Source organism: Nymphalis io, chromosome 1 (assembly GCF_905147045.1).
Source record: "Nymphalis io chromosome 1, ilAglIoxx1.1, whole genome shotgun sequence".
NCBI classification, from domain to species: domain Eukaryota; kingdom Metazoa; phylum Arthropoda; class Insecta; order Lepidoptera; family Nymphalidae; genus Nymphalis; species Nymphalis io.
Window position 1 is genome coordinate 7042547 of NC_065888.1, and position 18845 is coordinate 7061391.

The 18845-nt window shown below is 36.6% G+C and overlaps 1 protein-coding gene across 3 annotated transcripts; it reads left to right on the forward strand.

Annotated features, from left to right (window-relative positions):
• Nucleotides 1-1308: 1308 nt before the first annotated feature.
• On the forward strand, nucleotides 1309-18842 carry LOC126769092 (uncharacterized). Of its 3 annotated transcripts, none has more exons than XM_050487644.1 (3): nucleotides 1309-1444; nucleotides 11341-12492; nucleotides 18414-18842. In XM_050487644.1, the coding sequence occupies exons 1-3, from the start codon at nucleotides 1375-1377 to the stop codon at nucleotides 18674-18676; spliced, it is 1485 nt and encodes a 494-aa protein (XP_050343601.1). In that variant the 5' UTR covers nucleotides 1309-1374; the 3' UTR covers nucleotides 18677-18842. The 3 variants fall into 3 exon arrangements, with proteins under 3 accessions (XP_050343601.1, XP_050343591.1, XP_050343608.1); XM_050487634.1 differs by lacking the exon at nucleotides 1309-1444 and adding an exon at nucleotides 11042-11203; XM_050487651.1 differs by lacking the exons at nucleotides 1309-1444; nucleotides 11341-12492 and adding an exon at nucleotides 17033-17117 and having other exon boundaries at nucleotides 17256-18842.
• The last annotated feature ends 3 nt before the right edge of the window (nucleotides 18843-18845 follow it).

The following is an 18845-nucleotide window of genomic DNA, read 5'->3' on the forward strand; positions in this document are numbered from 1 at the left end:
TGAATATTTCATTTTCTGGGTTTGATTTTATGTTGTAATATAAGCTAGAATATATTTAATTTTAACATTTTTTTTATTTATGATATGATTTAGGATACCCTTACATATGAAATTAGCGGGTTGTCGTAAGTGATAAAACTGTATTAATCCAATTGAAGCAAATCGGGAAAATAAAAAAACTTGAACAGTGGGTACCTCATGAATCGAACTTGCAAACACGCTTCGACTGCTGTATTACTTTGCTCAACCGACAAAGAATTTTTCGACTCCGATGCGGCAGTCCAAACTGCCTACAAAGAGTTTATTGATTCTCGCCCCCATGGTTTTTTTAGTAAAGGGATCAATGAACTACCTATGAGATGGCAAAAGTGCATAGATAACAACGGTGCATACTTTGATAAATTAAATATATTTTACAAAAAAAAATTGACTTTGTTCCTCCCGTACAAAACGCCAATTTCAAATGTAAGGACCTAATATTTGCTTAAATTTATAAATATAATAGTTTCAAATAAATTTTGCTTATTTAGTTTAATTTATTAGTATTGATTTTATTGAGATCGTGTTATACCGTTTATTGAGATCATAAAAAAGCAACTCGCATAATATCGTATCGTAATTAAGACTATAAAATTACGAGTTAACATATAAATAGTCAGGAAAAAACCAATTCTTTAACTTATTAAAGTTTGAAGAAAATAAATCTCTAACGGCTTATTAATTTTATGCTTACTGAAGTTGTTAATATGGTGCTGGCTACATTTAAAACAGGTATGACCATTTTAATTTTAGATTATATTTAAAATATAGCAACTATTTAAAACGATTAACGATAATAATTTGAATAATATTCATTTTAGGGGTATTTAAATACTATTACTTAGTTAATTTGGTTTAAAATAAAGTGGAACTTTTGCAAGACAATTATATACGTATGAAAATCTATGAACAAATAAATAAAAATGAAAAATATAAGTTATTTATATTCGTTTCCATTATTTATGTTTTTTTTTTTTAAATTAAGCTTAGTTCTGTAGGATATCCTATAAATATACATATTTTTTTCTAACATAAAACCAGGTCATTGCACTTGCATTAAGCTATGAATCGACCTGATCATGCAGCATCGTATCAACGTCAACATATCATAAAAAATATCTGAAATAGATCGCAAAATCTTGATTCAGAACTCGCCAATTAATCTACCGTAACCTATCAGCTAAATTTACGACTGTGAACGACTTTTCTAGGTGAAGTTCACGACTTTTAGGCCAACACAGAGGAGTGGTAAAGCGAGATTGGTATATAAAGTCGGAGAAATGCTCTCTCCGCATCCACTCAGCCTTGAGATCTCGTATGGTCTAATCTTGCAACATGGCAGCCAAGCTTGTAGTAGCCTTGACGTGCTTCGCCCTTTGTCATTCCAGTCCAATCATTTTGAATGGTGAGTAAAATTAAAGATAAAAAATTAATATTTAAAATTAATTAATTATAAAAAAATAATAATTTTAAAATGAGTATTTTTCTTTTTGAAATTTGAAGATAAACTTTTATGTTTTTAATAATAATAAAACATTTTTATTAATTAATTAATATTCATGTATTTAAATACAAAAATGCTATTTTTCACCTCATAGGTTATTTATATCGTGACGGACGCAGCTTCGCGACCGGTCAAGGCTACACAAATAACTATGGCGGACGAGCGACTGGGTCAGCTACAATCGAAAGTGGTGCAATTAAAGCTTATGGAAGCGCATCAACTGACGACCAGAATTTCTTAAACAGAAATATTGGCTATGGCGAAGCGTATCCCGGTCAAGCAGTCGCAAAAGCTGAAATCTACGATGCACCCCAAGTTTCTGTTTATGGATCAGGCAAAGCTGAGGCTGAAAACATGCCAACTTACTACGCTGTCCCAGCACCTGCAAATATTTTGTCTTACGAACAAAACTTTCAAGTTCCCGCTGAAATAAGATACACAATGCCCGCTAATGGTGGTGTTTCTGCCCAGTCGTCTGCTATACTTAATGGTAACACCGAATCGTCAATCACTTCAGCTAGAACCGATGGAACTGGTTCTGCCGAATCTTCTGCTAAAACCCAAGGCATTGATAGCAACGTAGTTACAGTTTCTAATGCAAAAACTACCGGCAATTCTGGATCTGCTTACTCTAACGCTAACAACGCTCTCGGAGTAACAAATATTATGACCAAAACAGAAGGATTTGGCTCGGCGCTGTCAAAAGCCCAAAATGGACTTGGATTGACCTCTGCTGAATCCCAATCAAACGGTGGTTCAGCTGCTTCTTTGGCCAAAAACACTATTGATTCCATTATTGCAACAGCCAATTCTCAGGGTTACGGATCCGCTTCCTCCAACATCGACAACAGAAACTTCCAAAATGTTCACCAGAGAGGAATCCATTGGCGATTCGGTACAGACACTCCTTCCGGTCAAGTTCGCGCCACAAGCCAATCTAACGGAGGTTCGGCTATATCGACTGCCCAAACAAATGGTTTTGGAACAATCCAATCCACAGCTGACACTCAAGGTTATGGATCTGCTGATGCCAAAGCTAACATGAATGGCGTTGGATATGTCAATTCTATTGCTCACAACAATGGCCTTGGTTATGGTTCTGCAAAATCCACCGCTAACATAAATGGATACGGATCAGCAAACTCCGCCGCCAACACAAACGGCCTTGGTACCGCTAAATCTTCAGCCAACACTCAAGGAACGGGCTACGGTAACGCAGGCGCTCGTGCTGATATCAACAATGCAGGTTACGGAACTATTACCTCCGCTGCTAACACTAATGGATACGGAAAAGCCACATCCACAGCTAATACTGGCTTGGGATACGGTGCACTCCCCTATGATGGATTCTACGATGGTTCCCGAACAATTGCTAATGCTCAAACTTCTGGACAGGGTTCAGCATCATCTTCCGCAAGAACTCAAGGATTGAACACTGACTACAGAGTAGTAGACACATCTGCCAATAGCTTTGGCTACGGCACAGCTCAGGCTAATGCTAGAGCCTAAAAAAGATTAGATTTTACAACAAAAAGCAAATCACACCAAGACGACTTTAAACAACGACAATTCTATAACTTGTCTTGATGTTTTTGCATATACTTCTATTTAAGTTATTTATTTTATTTATTGTCTTTAACATAATTTCAAATTTGTATCGTGAATAATAAAAACATATTAATAATATAATACTTTCTATTAAATCCCACAACAATCACAATTCATGGCATAATTACAAATAATCATATCAGAATAACATTTTAAAGAATGTTTTAATTATGAAGTTAAAAATATACATAATTTAAAGCAATGGAAAGTACATATCCTTATAAGTTTCAAATATCTTCTGTACATATATAATGACTTTTCCTGACCATTCATTTTTTATTTCCTGAATATTCTTGAAATTTTGATAGTTGATGTATTTTATGATGTAAACATCTACTAAGGAAGGATTTTTAGAAATTCCACCCGTAAAGGGGTAAAATAAGCGACGAACGATTGTATGAAAAGCGGTCGTTTTCAAAGTTCGGAGCGTGAAATTTTATACACAAGCTTCGGGTTTGAAATAAATAAACATGGATTTCGAAGTTAGATCGTTTCGAAATATAAAAAACACAATGTTTAATTATCAATATCTCCTAGGGAAGTGCAATAAATACGTAAATAAAACGCAAACGCAAAGAAGATGCTCTTGGTATGTACTGTAGTGTACATTAATCGTTTGTTAGCATCCAGTGAGCTAATATTTCATGGACCCTATTAACCAATATAATCAATGTTTCCAAATGACTTTTTTGAAACAAATGACTTTGAGCCAAACAAATTATAGAAGAAATGCACACTTTAAAAGTGCAAGGTCAGGTGTACCACTTAATTGGTAGTCTCGAAGTTTTACCTCAACATGACCCACTAGTCCTACAGATTTATTATAAGATGTGAGTCGAGGAGAGGTAGTTTTCATTCCAAGAATACCATCCATCAGAATATTCTTTTAAATTTCAAAAAATATGTTTATTTATTAACACTTTATGGTACAACATATTAATAACAGATGGCATAAGAGTAAGAGAATACAATTAATCAAACAATAAATGGTGCGCAAAGGCGGTCTTATCGCTTATAGCGATCTCTCACAGACAACCTTCCGTGAAAGAAGTTTTGTAAGACAAAAGGTAAGTGCATTTAAGTAGAAAAGAGGAGATAATAATTTTTACATAGGAACAAATTATATTTAAGTATAACAATAAACTACACATATCTACATCCATACTATACATATATATGTGTTCAATTGTGTTATTTGGATTTTTAAGAGTAATTGAGTGAGTTACATTACTGTGTGTGAATGACATTAATTTATATGATTTAGCGAGTTATTTACATTAATTTATATGATTTTATAGGTATCACTCACTCATCAGATATACTACTGAAATATATTGGTGGTAGGGCTATGTGCAGGCCCGTCTGGGTAGGTACAACCCACTCATCAGATATTCTGCCACTACGCACAAGGGATATAACGTCTCAGTTCCCAAGGTTGGTGATGCATTGGTTGGTTGGTTGCATATAAGCAATAGTTATTATTTCTTACATCGCCAATATCTATGGGCGTCGGTGACCACTTACCATGTCCCATTTTCTTGTCCGCCTGCCTATAACATAAAAACAAATTATTAATTTGATTTTGGGTAGGAAAACTTACTGGTTTATTTATAAATTAATATGTTTCCTTGTGTCATAATCGTTGCGATGCAAAAATCACTCAGTACAAACAGTACAGTACAGTAACAGCCTGTGAATATCCCACTGCTGGGCTAACACCTCCTCTCCATTTTTAAGGAGAAGGTAAATACAAACCTCATCTCTAAAATTGAAAGACCGACATTATAAGGTTGTATGTTCAAATCCCGGGTTGAGCAATTAAAAGTTCATGGTATTTGACAAGATTCTCAGTAGCAGCTCGAAATTTGAAAGTCGGCAGGGTAACAAAGTGGTAACACTTCCATCAGCCGTTCTTCGAAAAGCCTGTCTTTTGTCAAATTTAATTAATCAAATTTTTAATACATATCTTTAAAATACATCAATTAATTCATAAGTTCAAATTCGCATCAAATCTGTATGTAATCAACTTTGAACAATTGACTTTAGCTTTGAATTGTGTATCCGTCAATCACTGATAGCAGACTTATAATATTTCAGTATATAAACATTTTTAGTTTTATTTTCGTGGGTTATTAGTATTTATTGGTTTTCGCCGCACCCGGACTTAGAAAGAGCAACATATAATTGGCCATAATAAAAACAGTATTCCCTTAAATCTTGAATGGGCCCCATGTAGCCAACTTAAAAATATTAAAAAGAAAGTTACCAAATATGAGAAAACCAAATAACATCAATTAAATATACTATTAATGTCAAATATTTATAAATCTCCTTAATCGCTAATTGTAGGTAGCTTAGATAGGTTTGTTATTTACGCGTTTAACTTACGTATACCAGCGTAACCTGAACCCTATTTATTATGATTGATTATATAAATCTGAGCTCAACTTGCATTGAAAGAAAGTAATCTGTCTATTTTTTAAGTTTGTTTTGCTTCTATAAACTTTCAATCATCATCATTTTACAAACTATCATTTATAGGTAGCTAAAGTTTCAGACAATTCAACTGATCAGCTATTTTATAGCATTTCTAGCAAATAAATCGTTGACATAATTCTTTAAATTGACATAACTTTTTTTATGAACCGATGGAAATAAAACAAACACTAAATTTTAAGTGAAGCTTGTCACAATATATTAATGAAAACGGCACCCTTTAAGCCATTTCTAAGATTAGCGCGCACAAACGCACAGACAAACAGACAAAGAATTCTAACAATCATTGTTTTGGGTTCTATTGCCCCCGGTAATAGTTTTACTCATATATCTTCCATATGCAGACAACGATCAGTTACAGATTTATTATACGTACAGATAATCTAATTAGTATAGATGTAATATATACAAACCGCTCGAACGATTACGATTAATTTTAAAAATATTGTTAAAATGTATATTGTCAAGATACCTTAAAGTAACGGCCTGTAAATGTCCCACTGCTGGGCTAAGGCCTCCTCTCCCTATTTGAGGAGAAGATACCTACGGACCCGTATTCAAAAAATTATAAATAAATAAATATTAAGATGTTATATTGAAAAAATATGCGCATATAATTTATATTTAAAAAAACTCAAATTACATATAAAATTATAGAAAATCTAATAATAGTATTTAATTTGACATCAATAAATGTATAAATGACAGCGTGGAAATGCGGCCTGCATTATGGGCAGTCTTTGCGTCGGGTGGGAATCGGGGGGAACTATTTTAAATATGATTTAAAAAAAATGACATAGTTATCTTTTGTAATAATAATAATTGTGTAATTATCTTTTGTCATAATGTATAAAATAAAACTAATTGTTGACTACGAGTTTGCTTACTTTGAAAAGTAATTCTTATTTTAAATAACCTCACGAAGGTGTATCTTCACAAGAATGATGTATTATAAAGTTTAAATCGACTGATTTGAATTAACAAATGATTATATCTATAGAGCAATATGTTGTTTTTCTTCGTGAGTCTATTATTAAAGACACAAGGAGCACCTTACCTACGTTCGCGTGGCTAGTGACGCATTGACGACGTAATAAACGTTAAATATTTCTTACAGTGCCATTATATGGTTGGTGGCGGGTCTTACCCAAGGTCAAGGCCTATTGACCGTCTACGTTATTAAATTATACAAAAACAAAAAATGAGCCAACCATTCTGCAACCAGTCGAAGCAATACGAGTACCTTATTAATAAATTAATTCGCTTTACTCTTAAAAGGGTCCCTCTAGGTATGTTTTAATTACATTGTTAATAATAATATTATAAATATATGTACTTATAAATAAATAAAAATAAATTTTAGAAATTAGTAATACAGACTACGTAAATTTCTTCAAACCCTACACATATGTGTCTTTTAACTGACTGAATGATTGTTCTAAGTGTAAAACTAAAATTTTGTATAACTCGCTCTAGTCATTTTGATTTTTATTGGAAATTTCAAATCCTTTAACTGTTGACCGGGTTGATTATGCTCTAGAGCCGCCAAAGTTGGACCGCAGCCATAAGACTTAGAGACCGCTGAACAACTAATAAGGCATGAAACCAATATATTTATTTTTTTTATATTCGCCGCGAAGGCAAATGACTCTACTCCACCTGATGGTAAGTGGTAGTAGAGTCCAAACGCGACGACGGCCAGTACATACGGGAAGAATGTTCTGTACTAGCCGTCCCCGCCTTTCCGGCCCGCAAGAGGCCTCTTCACGCCTCGTTTGAAGGAACCCGGGTTGTAAGAGGAGGGGAACACGTGAGCTGGTAAGGAATTCCATTTTTTGGTAGTGCGACAATGAAAGGAGTTGCCAAATTTATTTGCGCGCGATGGAATTGATGTTACAGTTAGGCGGTGACATCGAGAATCAGCTCGCGTGGACTTAAGGGGGAAGCAGGAATTAGAGAGAATAATTCCTCAGAGCACTCGAAGTGATACAGTCGATAGAAAGCGCTCAGTGCTGCTATCTCGCGACGCTATTGTAAAGGTTCAAGGGTGTTTGTGACCTTTACGTCGCCAATAACGCATACTACACGTCGCTGCAACCGGTCCAAGGCCTCCAGTAGGTACTTAGCGGAGCCATCCCAAAGGTGCGAGCAATATTCAACGCAAGACCGTACCTGTGTTTTGTATAACAGGCACAGTTGTTGTGGCGTGAAAAAACGCCGCACCTTGTTCAGAACTCCGAGTTTCCGTGAAGCTGTTTTTATAATAGCCTCGATGTAATCCCTTGGACTAAGGTCGCAGCGAACGTCCATCCCCAGCATGGCGATTTTGCTTTGTATTATCAGCGGTGTGCCACAGAGGGAGGGAAGAGGTGAAAATGGTGACTTTTTCGCTGTGAGAGCGCATACCTGTGTTTTCTTGGCATTAAACTCATCACTATGGCTGGTATTCCATCGGGACCGCTAGCTTTCCGTATATCAAGTGACTGCAGCTCCACACGCACATCACGTTGCCTGATTTTGATGTCAGGCATCGTGTGGCCACATGAAGGTATTGTTGGTGGCAGCGCACTACAATCATCGATCACGGAGTTGTCGGCAAAGAGTTTAGCCAGAAGGTCGGCTTTCTCCTGCGGACTGTGAGCTAGCGATCCGTCCGGATTTCTGAGCGGTGGCAGCGAAGGTTGACAGAAATTGTTTTGCACAGACTTGGTCAGACGCCAGAAGCTACGGGAGCCCCTAGGATGCGAAATAAGGTCATGACCAATCTGTACAATGCGCTGTGCATCCGCTCTCGTGTATGCCTTCCTACAGGACTTGGAATTTTTATTGTAGTTTGATTTCAGTGAGTCAATGTTAGATGCCCCGCTAAAGCAGCCGTTGATCCACGCGCGATATGCCGCCTGCTTAGATGATACAGCGTCGGCACATTCACGAGTGAACCAACGGTTACGTGTACCCCTACTGATGAGATCTGAGCTAGGAATGTAGTATTCCATTCCTAACATGATCTCATCAGCAACAGCAGCGGCACTAGCTGTCGGGTCATTCCCACTGAAGCAACGTTCCTTCCAAGGGACTGACGCATAGTAATCGCGCATACCGTCCCAATCTGCCGACTTATAGTGCCAAACGCGACGTTTGCATACCGCTGATGACGGCAGCTTGGCCTGTGACACTTTGGTAGATATAAGGCCGTGATCCGAAGAACCAAGTGGAGCCTGAACCACAACCTGATATTCCACCGGGTGAGAAGTCAGCAGAAGATCCAGTAGAGAAGGCGCTTGCCCATCAATGTCTGGGATCCTGGTGGGCTGATCAACCAGTTGGGTCAAGTCGTGTGTGAGAGCAAAAACATGAGCAGTTCTTCCAGCATGGTCAATTTTGAGGGATTTCAATCATGATTCATGGTGAGCATTAAAATCCCCCAAAAACACCAATTCCGCGTTAGGAAACTGCTCTTGCGCAGCATCTGCCACCCGACTAAGATGGTCAAATAATCGGCTTGTCTCCAAATCACCATTGTGGGATCTGTAGAGGCACACGTAGACTCGACTCTGACGTACCAGGTCCACACGTACCACCAACATGGAGAAGGAGGGGTCCTCCAAGGAGCGCAATCGGTGACAACAAACATCCGCCCTGACGAACAACCATACTCCGGCTTTCGCTTTGAAAGATTCTTCAAGCATGTAGCCGGGATAGTTAAGGTAGCTGGTGTCGGCAGGAGTATTTGCGTCTCCGTGAGAAACAACATTGCTGGCCGTGCTGTCTCGAGATGGTGGTGGACAGCATTGAGGTAAGCGTGGAGTCCTCGGATGTTAGAGAACTCGACCTCAAACAGCGTGGGTATGGTGGCTGTGTGCACCGCTGAACGACCGTTATTTATTAGTTGCACTACCATTTGGAAAAATAAGGAAAAGAGACGTGAAGCGAGCGACGTATTGCCACGATAGGGATGGGCAAATTATGGAGGCGTGTTTCCCCAAATGGTTGCCAAAAGGGAAAATATACTGATCCGCCGAACGGAAGGGCCCCCGAACCCCCCCGGAAGTGGCCGCCACCACCCCACCTTCCGGTCACCAACCGGCACGACGGTCCACCCCAAAATTATGCGTGGCCTGGTGGGGCAGCCTCGCGAGCTGGTTAGGCACGCTCGGGCCCCTGTACTATGCCACGGGCGATCATCGGAACAGCCGTTCCTTCAGGTCTGGCAGGTCAATACAGTTTCCCCCGGCATTGGTTTAACAGCCGTCTCCACTGGACCAACACCCATCGCGGCAATACTCGCTCGGGCACTGGCTGTACGCTGGCTGACCTCGAAACCTGGCTGCAAGCCACTTCACGAGTTTTTCACCATGCGTACAGTAGTAACAAGCCAGGCGGATGTTAGCATCCTACCACCAGATGAGCAGATGGTCGCTCAGATATCCCTTAGTCGCCTCTTACGACACCCATGGGAAAGATAGGGGCAGTGAAATGTATTCTTTCTCCGTCACTGCACGGCACTGCATAAAAAAATTGGAGCTCTTGGTAGTAACTAAATTATTGTTACATTAGTATCATAATATATAAAATATTTAATTTTCTAGGTTTGATTTTATGTTGAAATAAAAGCTAGAATACATATATATAATTTAAATATATTTTTAAGTCCCTAATACTTTTTTTGCCAATAAACATTTCTTAAGTTTATTTAACAATTAACAAATGTATTTAATAAATAATCTTATTTAGTTGCTGAAAATTTTAAATATAATAGTTCACATTAATTTTGTTTACTTAATTTTATTTATTATTATTGATTTTATTGAGATTGTGATGTACCATTTACCAGCTCACATAATATCGTATCGTAATTAAAACTATAGAATTTCATATTAACGATATAAATATTGAAGAAAGGAGAAAATAAATCACTAAACAGCTTATTTGATTTTATGCCTACTGATCGTTCGAATGATATTCGTTTTTGCGGTATTTAAAAAACTATTACTTAGCTAATTTGGTTTAAAATAAAGTGGAACTTTTGCGAGACAATTATATACATATAAAAATCTATAACCAAATAAATAAAAGTTAAAAATAAATGTCATGTTCCGTTCGATTACATATGTTTTTTAAATAAAGTTTAGTTCATATTTGAAATCCCATAAATATCGAATATAATCTATCTATTTCTTAAATAAAACGGGGTCATTGCACTTGCACTAAGCTATGAATCGATCCGATCATGCAGCATCGTATCAACGTCAACATATTATAAAAAATATCTGAAATCGATCGCAAAATCTTGATTCAGAACTCGCCAATTAATCTACCGTAACCTATCAACTAAATTTACGACTGCGAACGACTTTTCTAGGTAAAGTTCACGACTTTTAGGCCAACACGGAGGAGTGGTAAAGCGAGATTGGTATATAAAGTCGGAGAAATGCTCTCTCCGCATCCACTCAGCTTTGAGATCTCGTATGATCTAATCTTGTAACATGGCAGCCAAGCTTGTAGTAGCCTTGACGTGCTTCGCCCTTTGTCATTCCAGTCCAATCATTTTGAATGGTAAGTAATATTAACGATAATTATTTTTTATAAAAATATTTTTCTTTAGTGCTAAATGTAAAAAATAAATATTTTAAATTTTTAATAAAAAAAACAAGTATAATGCAATTACAAAAATGCTATTTTTTAACTCGCAGGTTATTTATATCGTGACGGACGCAGCTTCGCGACCGGTCAAGGCTACACAAATAACTATGGCGGACGAGCGACGGGGTCAGCGACAATCGAAGGTGGTGCAATTAAAGCTTATGGAAGCGCATCAACTGACGACCAGAATTTCTTAAACAGAAATATTGGCTATGGCGAAGCGTATCCCGGTCAAGCAGTCGCAAAAGCTGGAATCTACGATGCACCCCAAGTTCCTGTTTACGGATCAGGCAAAGCTGAGGCTCAAAACATGCCAACTTACTACGCTGTCCCAGCACCTGCAAATATTTTGTCTTACGAACAAAACTTTCAAGTTCCCGCTGAAATAAGATACACAATGCCCGCTAATGGTGGTGTTTCTGCCCAGTCGTCTGCTATACTTAATGGTAACACCGAATCGTCAATCACTTCAGCTAGAACCGATGGAACTGGTTCTGCCGAATCTTCTGCTAAAACCCAAGGCATTGATAGCAACGTAGTTACAGTTTCTAATGCAAAAACTACCGGCGATTCTGGATCTGCTTACTCTAACGCTAACAACGCTCTCGGAGTAACAAATATTATGACCAAAACAGAAGGATTTGGCTCGGCGCTGTCAAAAGCCCAAAATGGACTTGGATTGACCTCTGCTGAATCCCAATCAAACGGTGGTTCTGCTGCTTCTTTGGCCAAAAACGCTATTGATTCCATTGTTGCAACAGCCAATTCTCAGGGTTACGGATCCGCTTCCTCCAACATCGACAACAGAAACTTCCAAAATGTTCACCAGAGAGGAATCCATTGGCGATTTGGTACGGCCTTTGACACTCCTTCCGGTCAAGTTCGCGCCACAAGCCAATCTAACGGAGGTTCGGCTAAATCGACTGCCCAAACAAATGGTTTTGGAACAATCCAATCCACAGCTGACACTCAAGGTTATGGATCTGCTGATGCCAAAGCTAACATGAATGGAGTTGGGTATGTCAATTCTATTGCTCACAACAATGGCCTTGGTTATGGTTCTGCAAAATCCACCGCTAACATAAATGGATACGGATCTGCAAACTCCGCCGCCAACACAAACGGCCTTGGTACCGCTAAATCTTCAGCCAACACTCAAGGAACGGGCTACGGTAACACAGGCGCTCGTGCTGATATCAATAGTGCAGGTTACGGAACTATTACCTCCGCTGCTAACACTAATGGATACGGAAAAGCCACATCCACAGCTAATACTGGTTTGGGATACGGTGCATTCCGCTACGATGGACTCTACGATGGTTCCCGAACAATTGCTAATGCTCAAACTTCTGGACAGGGTTCAGCATCATCTTCCGCAAGAACTCAAGGATTGAGCACTGACTACAGGGTAGTAGACGCTCAGGCTAATGCTAGAGCCTAAAAAAGATTAGATTTTACAACAAAAAGCAAATCACACCAAGACGACTTTAAACAACGACAATTCTATAACTTGTCTTGATGTTTTTGCATATACTTCTATTTAAGTTATTTATTTTATTTATTGTCTTTAACATAATTTCAAATTTGTATCGTGAATAATAAAAACATATTAATAATATAATACTTTCTATTAAATCCCACAACAATCACAATTCATGGCATAATTACAAATAATCATATCAGAATAACATTTTAAAGAATGTTTTAATTATGAAGTTAAAAATATACATAATTTAAAGCAATGGAAAGTACATATCCTTATAAGTTTCAAATATCTTCTATACATATATAATGACTTTTCCTGACCATTCATTTTTTATTTCCTGAATATTCTTGAAATTTTGATAGTTGATGTATTTTATGATGTAAACATCTACTAAGGAAGGATTTTTAGAAATTCCACCCGTAAAGGGGTAAAATAAGCGACGAACGATTGTATGAAAACCGGTCGTTTTCAAAGTTCGGAGCGTGAAATTTTATACACAAGCTTCGGGTTTGAAATAAATAAATAAACATGGATTTCGAAGTTAGATCGTTTCGAAATATAAAAAACACAATGTTTAATTATCAATATCTCCTAGGGAAGTGCAATAAATACGTAAATAAAACGCAAACGCAAAGAAGATGCTCTTGGTATATACTGTAGTGTACATTGATCGTTTGTTAGCATCCAGTGCGCTAACATTTCATGGACCCTATTAACAAATATAATCAATGTTTCCAAATGACTTTTTTGAAACAAATGACTTTGAGCCAAACAAATTATAGAAGAAATGCTCACTTTAAAAGTGCAAGGTCAGGTGTACCACTTAATTGGTAGTCTCGAAGTTTTACCTCAACATGACCCACTAGTCTTACAGATTTATTATAAGATGTGAGTCGAGGAGAGGTAGTTTTCATTCCAAGAATACCATCCATCAGAATATTCTTTTCAATTTCAAAAAATATGTTTATTTATTAAAGACTTTATTGCACAAAATATGAATAACAGATGGCATAAGAGTAACAGAATACAATTAATCAAACAATAAATGGTGCGCAAAGGCGGTCTTATCGCTTATAGCGATCTCTCGCGAAAGAGGAGACAATAATTTTTACATAGGAACAAATTATATTTAAGTATAACAATAAACTACACATATCTACATCCAGATTATACACATATATGTGTTCAATTGATTTATTTGGATTTTTAAGAGTAAATTACATTGAGTGAATTACATTAATGTGTGTGAATGACATTAATTTATATGATTTAGCGAGTTATTTACATTAATTTATATGATTTTATAGGTATCACTCACTCATCAGATATACTACTGAAATATATTGGTGGTAGGGCTATGTGCAGGCCCGTCTGGGTAGGTACAACCCACTCATCAGATATTCTGCCATACGGAACGGATATAACGTCTTAGTTCCCAAGGTTGGTGGTGCATTGGTTGGTTGGTTGCATATAAGCAATGGTTATTATTTCTTACCTCGCCAATGTCTATGGGCGTCGGTGACCACTTACCATGTCCCATTTTCTTGTCCGCCTGCCTATAACATAAAAACAAATTATTAATTTGATTTTGGGTAGGAAAACTTACTGGTTTCTTTATAAATTAATATGTTTCCTTGTGTCATAATCGTTGCGATGCAAAAATCACTAAGTGCAAACAGCACAGTACAGTAACAGCCTGTGAATATCCCACTGCTGGGCTAACATCTCCTCTCCATTTTTAAGGAGAAGGTAAATTCAACGCCATCTCTAAAATTGAAAGACCGACCTTATAAGGTTGTATGTTCAAATCCCGGGTTGAGCAATTAAAAGTTCATGGTATTTGACAAGATTCTCAGTAGCAGCTCGAAATTTGAAAGTCGGCAGGGTAACACAGTGGTAACACTTCCATCAGCCGTTCTTCGAAAAGCCTGTCTTTTGTCAAATTTAATTAATCAAATTTTTAATACATATCTTTAAAATACATCAATTAATTCAAAAGTTCAAATTCGTTCAAATCTGTATGTAATCAACTTTGAACAATTGACTTTGGCTTTGACTTTGAAAAACGCGGCGAATTGAGCGTTCTAACTATTACATTGTACTTACAAATACTATGTTTGTAACTTTAAATTTTGATTATTACTACTTTTTTAGTTATAGTTTGTGATAGAAGCGAACATAAAAACTTATGAGTTACTAGCTGTGCCCGCAGTTTCACCCGCGTATAATTTAAAGAAATCACTAATAGCAGACTTATAATATTTCAGTAATTATTTATATTTTATTTTAATACGGGGCGTATTAAAAAAAATATAAATAAAAAATATTTAGATGTTAAATTGAAAAAATATGCGCATATAATTTATATTTAAAACAACTTAACGTTATATTTCTAGAAATAAAAGACAAATTACATATAAAATTATAAAAAATCTAATATTAGTATTTAATTTGACATCAAGAAATGTACACAATAAAACTAATTGTCGACTACGAGTTTGCTTTCTTTGAAAAGTAATTCTTATTTTAAATAACCTCACGAAGGTGTACCTTCACAAGAATGATGTATTATAAAGTTTAAGTCGACTGATTTGAATTAACAAATGATTATATCTATAGAGCAATATGTTGTTTTTCTTCGTGAGTCTATTATTAAAGACACAAGGAGCACCTTACCTACGTTCGCGTGGCTAGTGACGCATTGACGACGTAATAAACGTTAAATATTTCTTACAGTGCCATTATATGGTTGGTGGCGGGTCTTACCCAAGGTAAAGGCCTATTGACCGTCTACGTTATTAAATTATACAAAAACAAAAAACCAACCATTCTGCAACCAGTCGAAGCAATACGAGTACCTTATTAATAAATTAATTCGCTTTACTCTTAAAAGGGTCCCTCTAGATATGTCGTAATTACATTGTTACAAATAAAAATAAATTTTAGAAATTAGTAATACAGACTACTTAAATTTATTGAAACCATACATATATGTGTCCTTTAACTGACTTAATGATTGTTCTAAGTGTCAAACTAAAATTTTGTATAACTCGTTCTAGTCATTTTGATTTTTTTTGGAAATTTCAAATCCTTTAACCGACCGGATTGTTTATGCTCTAGAGCCGCCAAAGTTGGACCGCGGTCATAAAGCTTCGAGACCGCTGAACAACAAACAAGGCATGAAACCGGTATTAAAATATATTTTGGGTTTAAATATTAGGATCATTATTGGATCTCTTGATAGTAAATAATTATTGTTACATTAGCATCATAATATATGAAATGTTTAATTTTCTAGGTTTGATTTTATGTTGAAATATAAGCTAGAGTACATATATATAATTTTAATATATTTTAAATATATTTTTAAGTCCCTAATCCTTTTTTTGCCAATAAACATTTCTTAAGTTTATTTATCTATAAACAAATGTATTAAATAAATAATTTTATTTATTTGTTTAAAATTATAAATATAATAGTTCATATAAATTTTGTTTACTTAATTTTATTTATTATTATTGATTTTACTGAGATCTTATTGTATCATTTATTAAGATCATAAAAAACCAGCTCACATAATATCGTATCGTAATTAAAACTATAGAATTTCATGTAAACGATATAAATAATCAAGAAAAATAGTTAGAAAAAAATTAATCACTAAACAGTTTATTTAGACTTTATGCCTATTGTAGTTGTTAATTTGGTGCTGACTATATTAAAAATATAATGACCATTCGAATAATATTCGTTTTTGCGATATTTAAAAAACTATTACTTAGCTAATTTGGTTTAAAATAAAGTGGAACTTTTGCGAAACAATTATGTATGTATGAAAATCTATGAACAAATAAATAAAAGTTAAAAATATATGTTATGTTTCTTTCGATTATATATGTTTTTTAATTAAAGTTTAGTTTATATCTAAAATCCCATAAATATCGAATATAATCTATCTATTTCTTAAATAAAACGGGGTCATTGCACTTGCACTAAGCTTTGAATCGATCCGATCATGCAGCATCGTATCAACGTCAACATATTATAAAAAATATCTGAAATCGATCGCAAAATCTTGATTCAGAGCTCGCCAATTAATCTACCGTAACCTATCAACTAAATTTACGACTGCGAACGACTTTTCTAGGTGAAGTTCACGACTTTTAGGCCAACGCGGAGAAGTGGTAAAGCGAGATTGGTATATAAAGTCGGAGAAATGCTCTCTCCGCATCCACTCAGCTTTGAGATCTCGTATGATCTAATCTTGCAACATGGCAACCAAGCTTGTAGTAGCCTTGACGTGCTTCGCCCTTTGTCATTCCAGTCCAATCATTTTGAATGGTGAGTAATATTAACGATAATTATTTTGTATAAAAATATTTTTCTTTAGTGGTAAATGTAAAAAATAAATATTTTAATTTTTAATAAAAAAAAAACAAGTATAATGCAATTACAAAAATGCTATTTTTTAACTCGCAGGTTATTTATATCGTGACGGACGCAGCTTCGCGACCGGTCAAGGCTACACAAATAACTATGGCGGACGAGCGACGGGGTCAGCGACAATCGAAGGTGGTGCAATTAAAGCTTATGGAAGCGCATCAACTGACGACCAGAATTTCTTAAACAGAAATATTGGCTATGGCGAAGCGTATCCCGGTCAAGCAGTCGCAAAAGCTGAAATCTACGATGCACCCCAAGTTTCTGTTTATGGATCAGGCAAAGCTGAGGCTCAAAACATGCCAACTTACTACGCTGTCCCAGCACCTGCAAATATTTTGTCTTACGAACAAAACTTTGAAGTTCCCGCTGAAATAAGATACACAATGCCCGCTAATGGTGGTGTTTCTGCCCAGTCGTCTGCTATACTTAATGGTAACACCGAATCGTCTATCACTTCAGCTAGAACCGATGGAACTGGTTCTGCCGAATCTTCTGCTAAAACCCAAGGCATTGATAGCAACGTAGTTACAGTTTCTAATGCAAAAACTATCGGCAATTCTGGATCTGCTTACTCTAACGCTAACAACGCTCTCGGATTAACCAATATTATGACCAAAACAGAAGGATTTGGCTCGGCGCTGTCAAAAGCCCAAAATGGACTTGGATTGACCTCTGCTGAATCCCAATCAAACGGTGGTTCTGCTGCTTCTTTGGCCAAAAACGCTATTGATTCCATTGTTGCAACAGCCAATTCTCAGGGTTACGGATCCGCTTCCTCCAACATCGACAACAGAAACTTCCAAAATGTTCACCAGAGAGGAATCCATTGGCGGTTTGGTACGGCCTTTGACACTTCTTCCGGTCAAGTTCGCGCCACAAGCCAATCTAACGGAGGTTCGGCTAAATCGACTGCCCAAACAAATGATTTTGGAACAATCCAAACCACAGCTGACACTCAAGGTTATGGATCTGCTGATGCCAAAGCTAACATGAATGGCATTGGATATGTCAATTCTATTGCTCACAACAATGGCCTTGGTCATGGTTCTGCAAAATCCACCGCTAACATAAATGGATACGGATCAGCAAACTCCGCCGCCAACACAAACGGCCTTGGTACCGCTAAATCTTCGGCCAACACTCAAGGAACGGGCTACGGTAACGCAGGCGCTCGTGCTGATATCAACAGTGCAGGTTACGGAACTATTACCTCCGCTGCTAACACTAATGGATACGGAAAAGCCACATCCACAGCTAATACTGGCTTGGGATACGGTGCATTCCGCTACGATGGACTCTACGATGGTTCCCGAACAATTGCTAATGCTCAAACTTCAGGACAGGGTTCAGCATCATCTTCCGCAAGAACTCAAGGATTGAGCACTGACTACAGGGTAGTAGACACATCTGCCAATAGCTTTGGCTACGGCACCGCTCAGGCTAATGCTAGAGCCTAAAGAAGGTTAGATTTTACAACAAAAAGCAAATCACACCAAGACGACTTTAAACAACAAGAATTCTATAACTTGTCTTGATGTTTTTGCATATACTTCTATTTAAGTTATTTATTTTATTTATTGACTTTAACATAATTTCAAATTTGTATCGTGAATAATAAAAACATAT

Excerpts from the sequence above, each read along its gene's own strand:
- LOC126769092 (XM_050487651.1), top strand. The coding sequence starts at position 17,048 with ATGGCAACCAAGCTTGTAGTAGCCTTGACGTGCTTCGCCCTTTGTCAT. Across the intron at positions 17,118-17,255 it reads CAGTCCAATCATTTTGAATG|GTTATTTATATCGTGACGGA; the intron begins GTGAGTAATATT and ends TTTAACTCGCAG.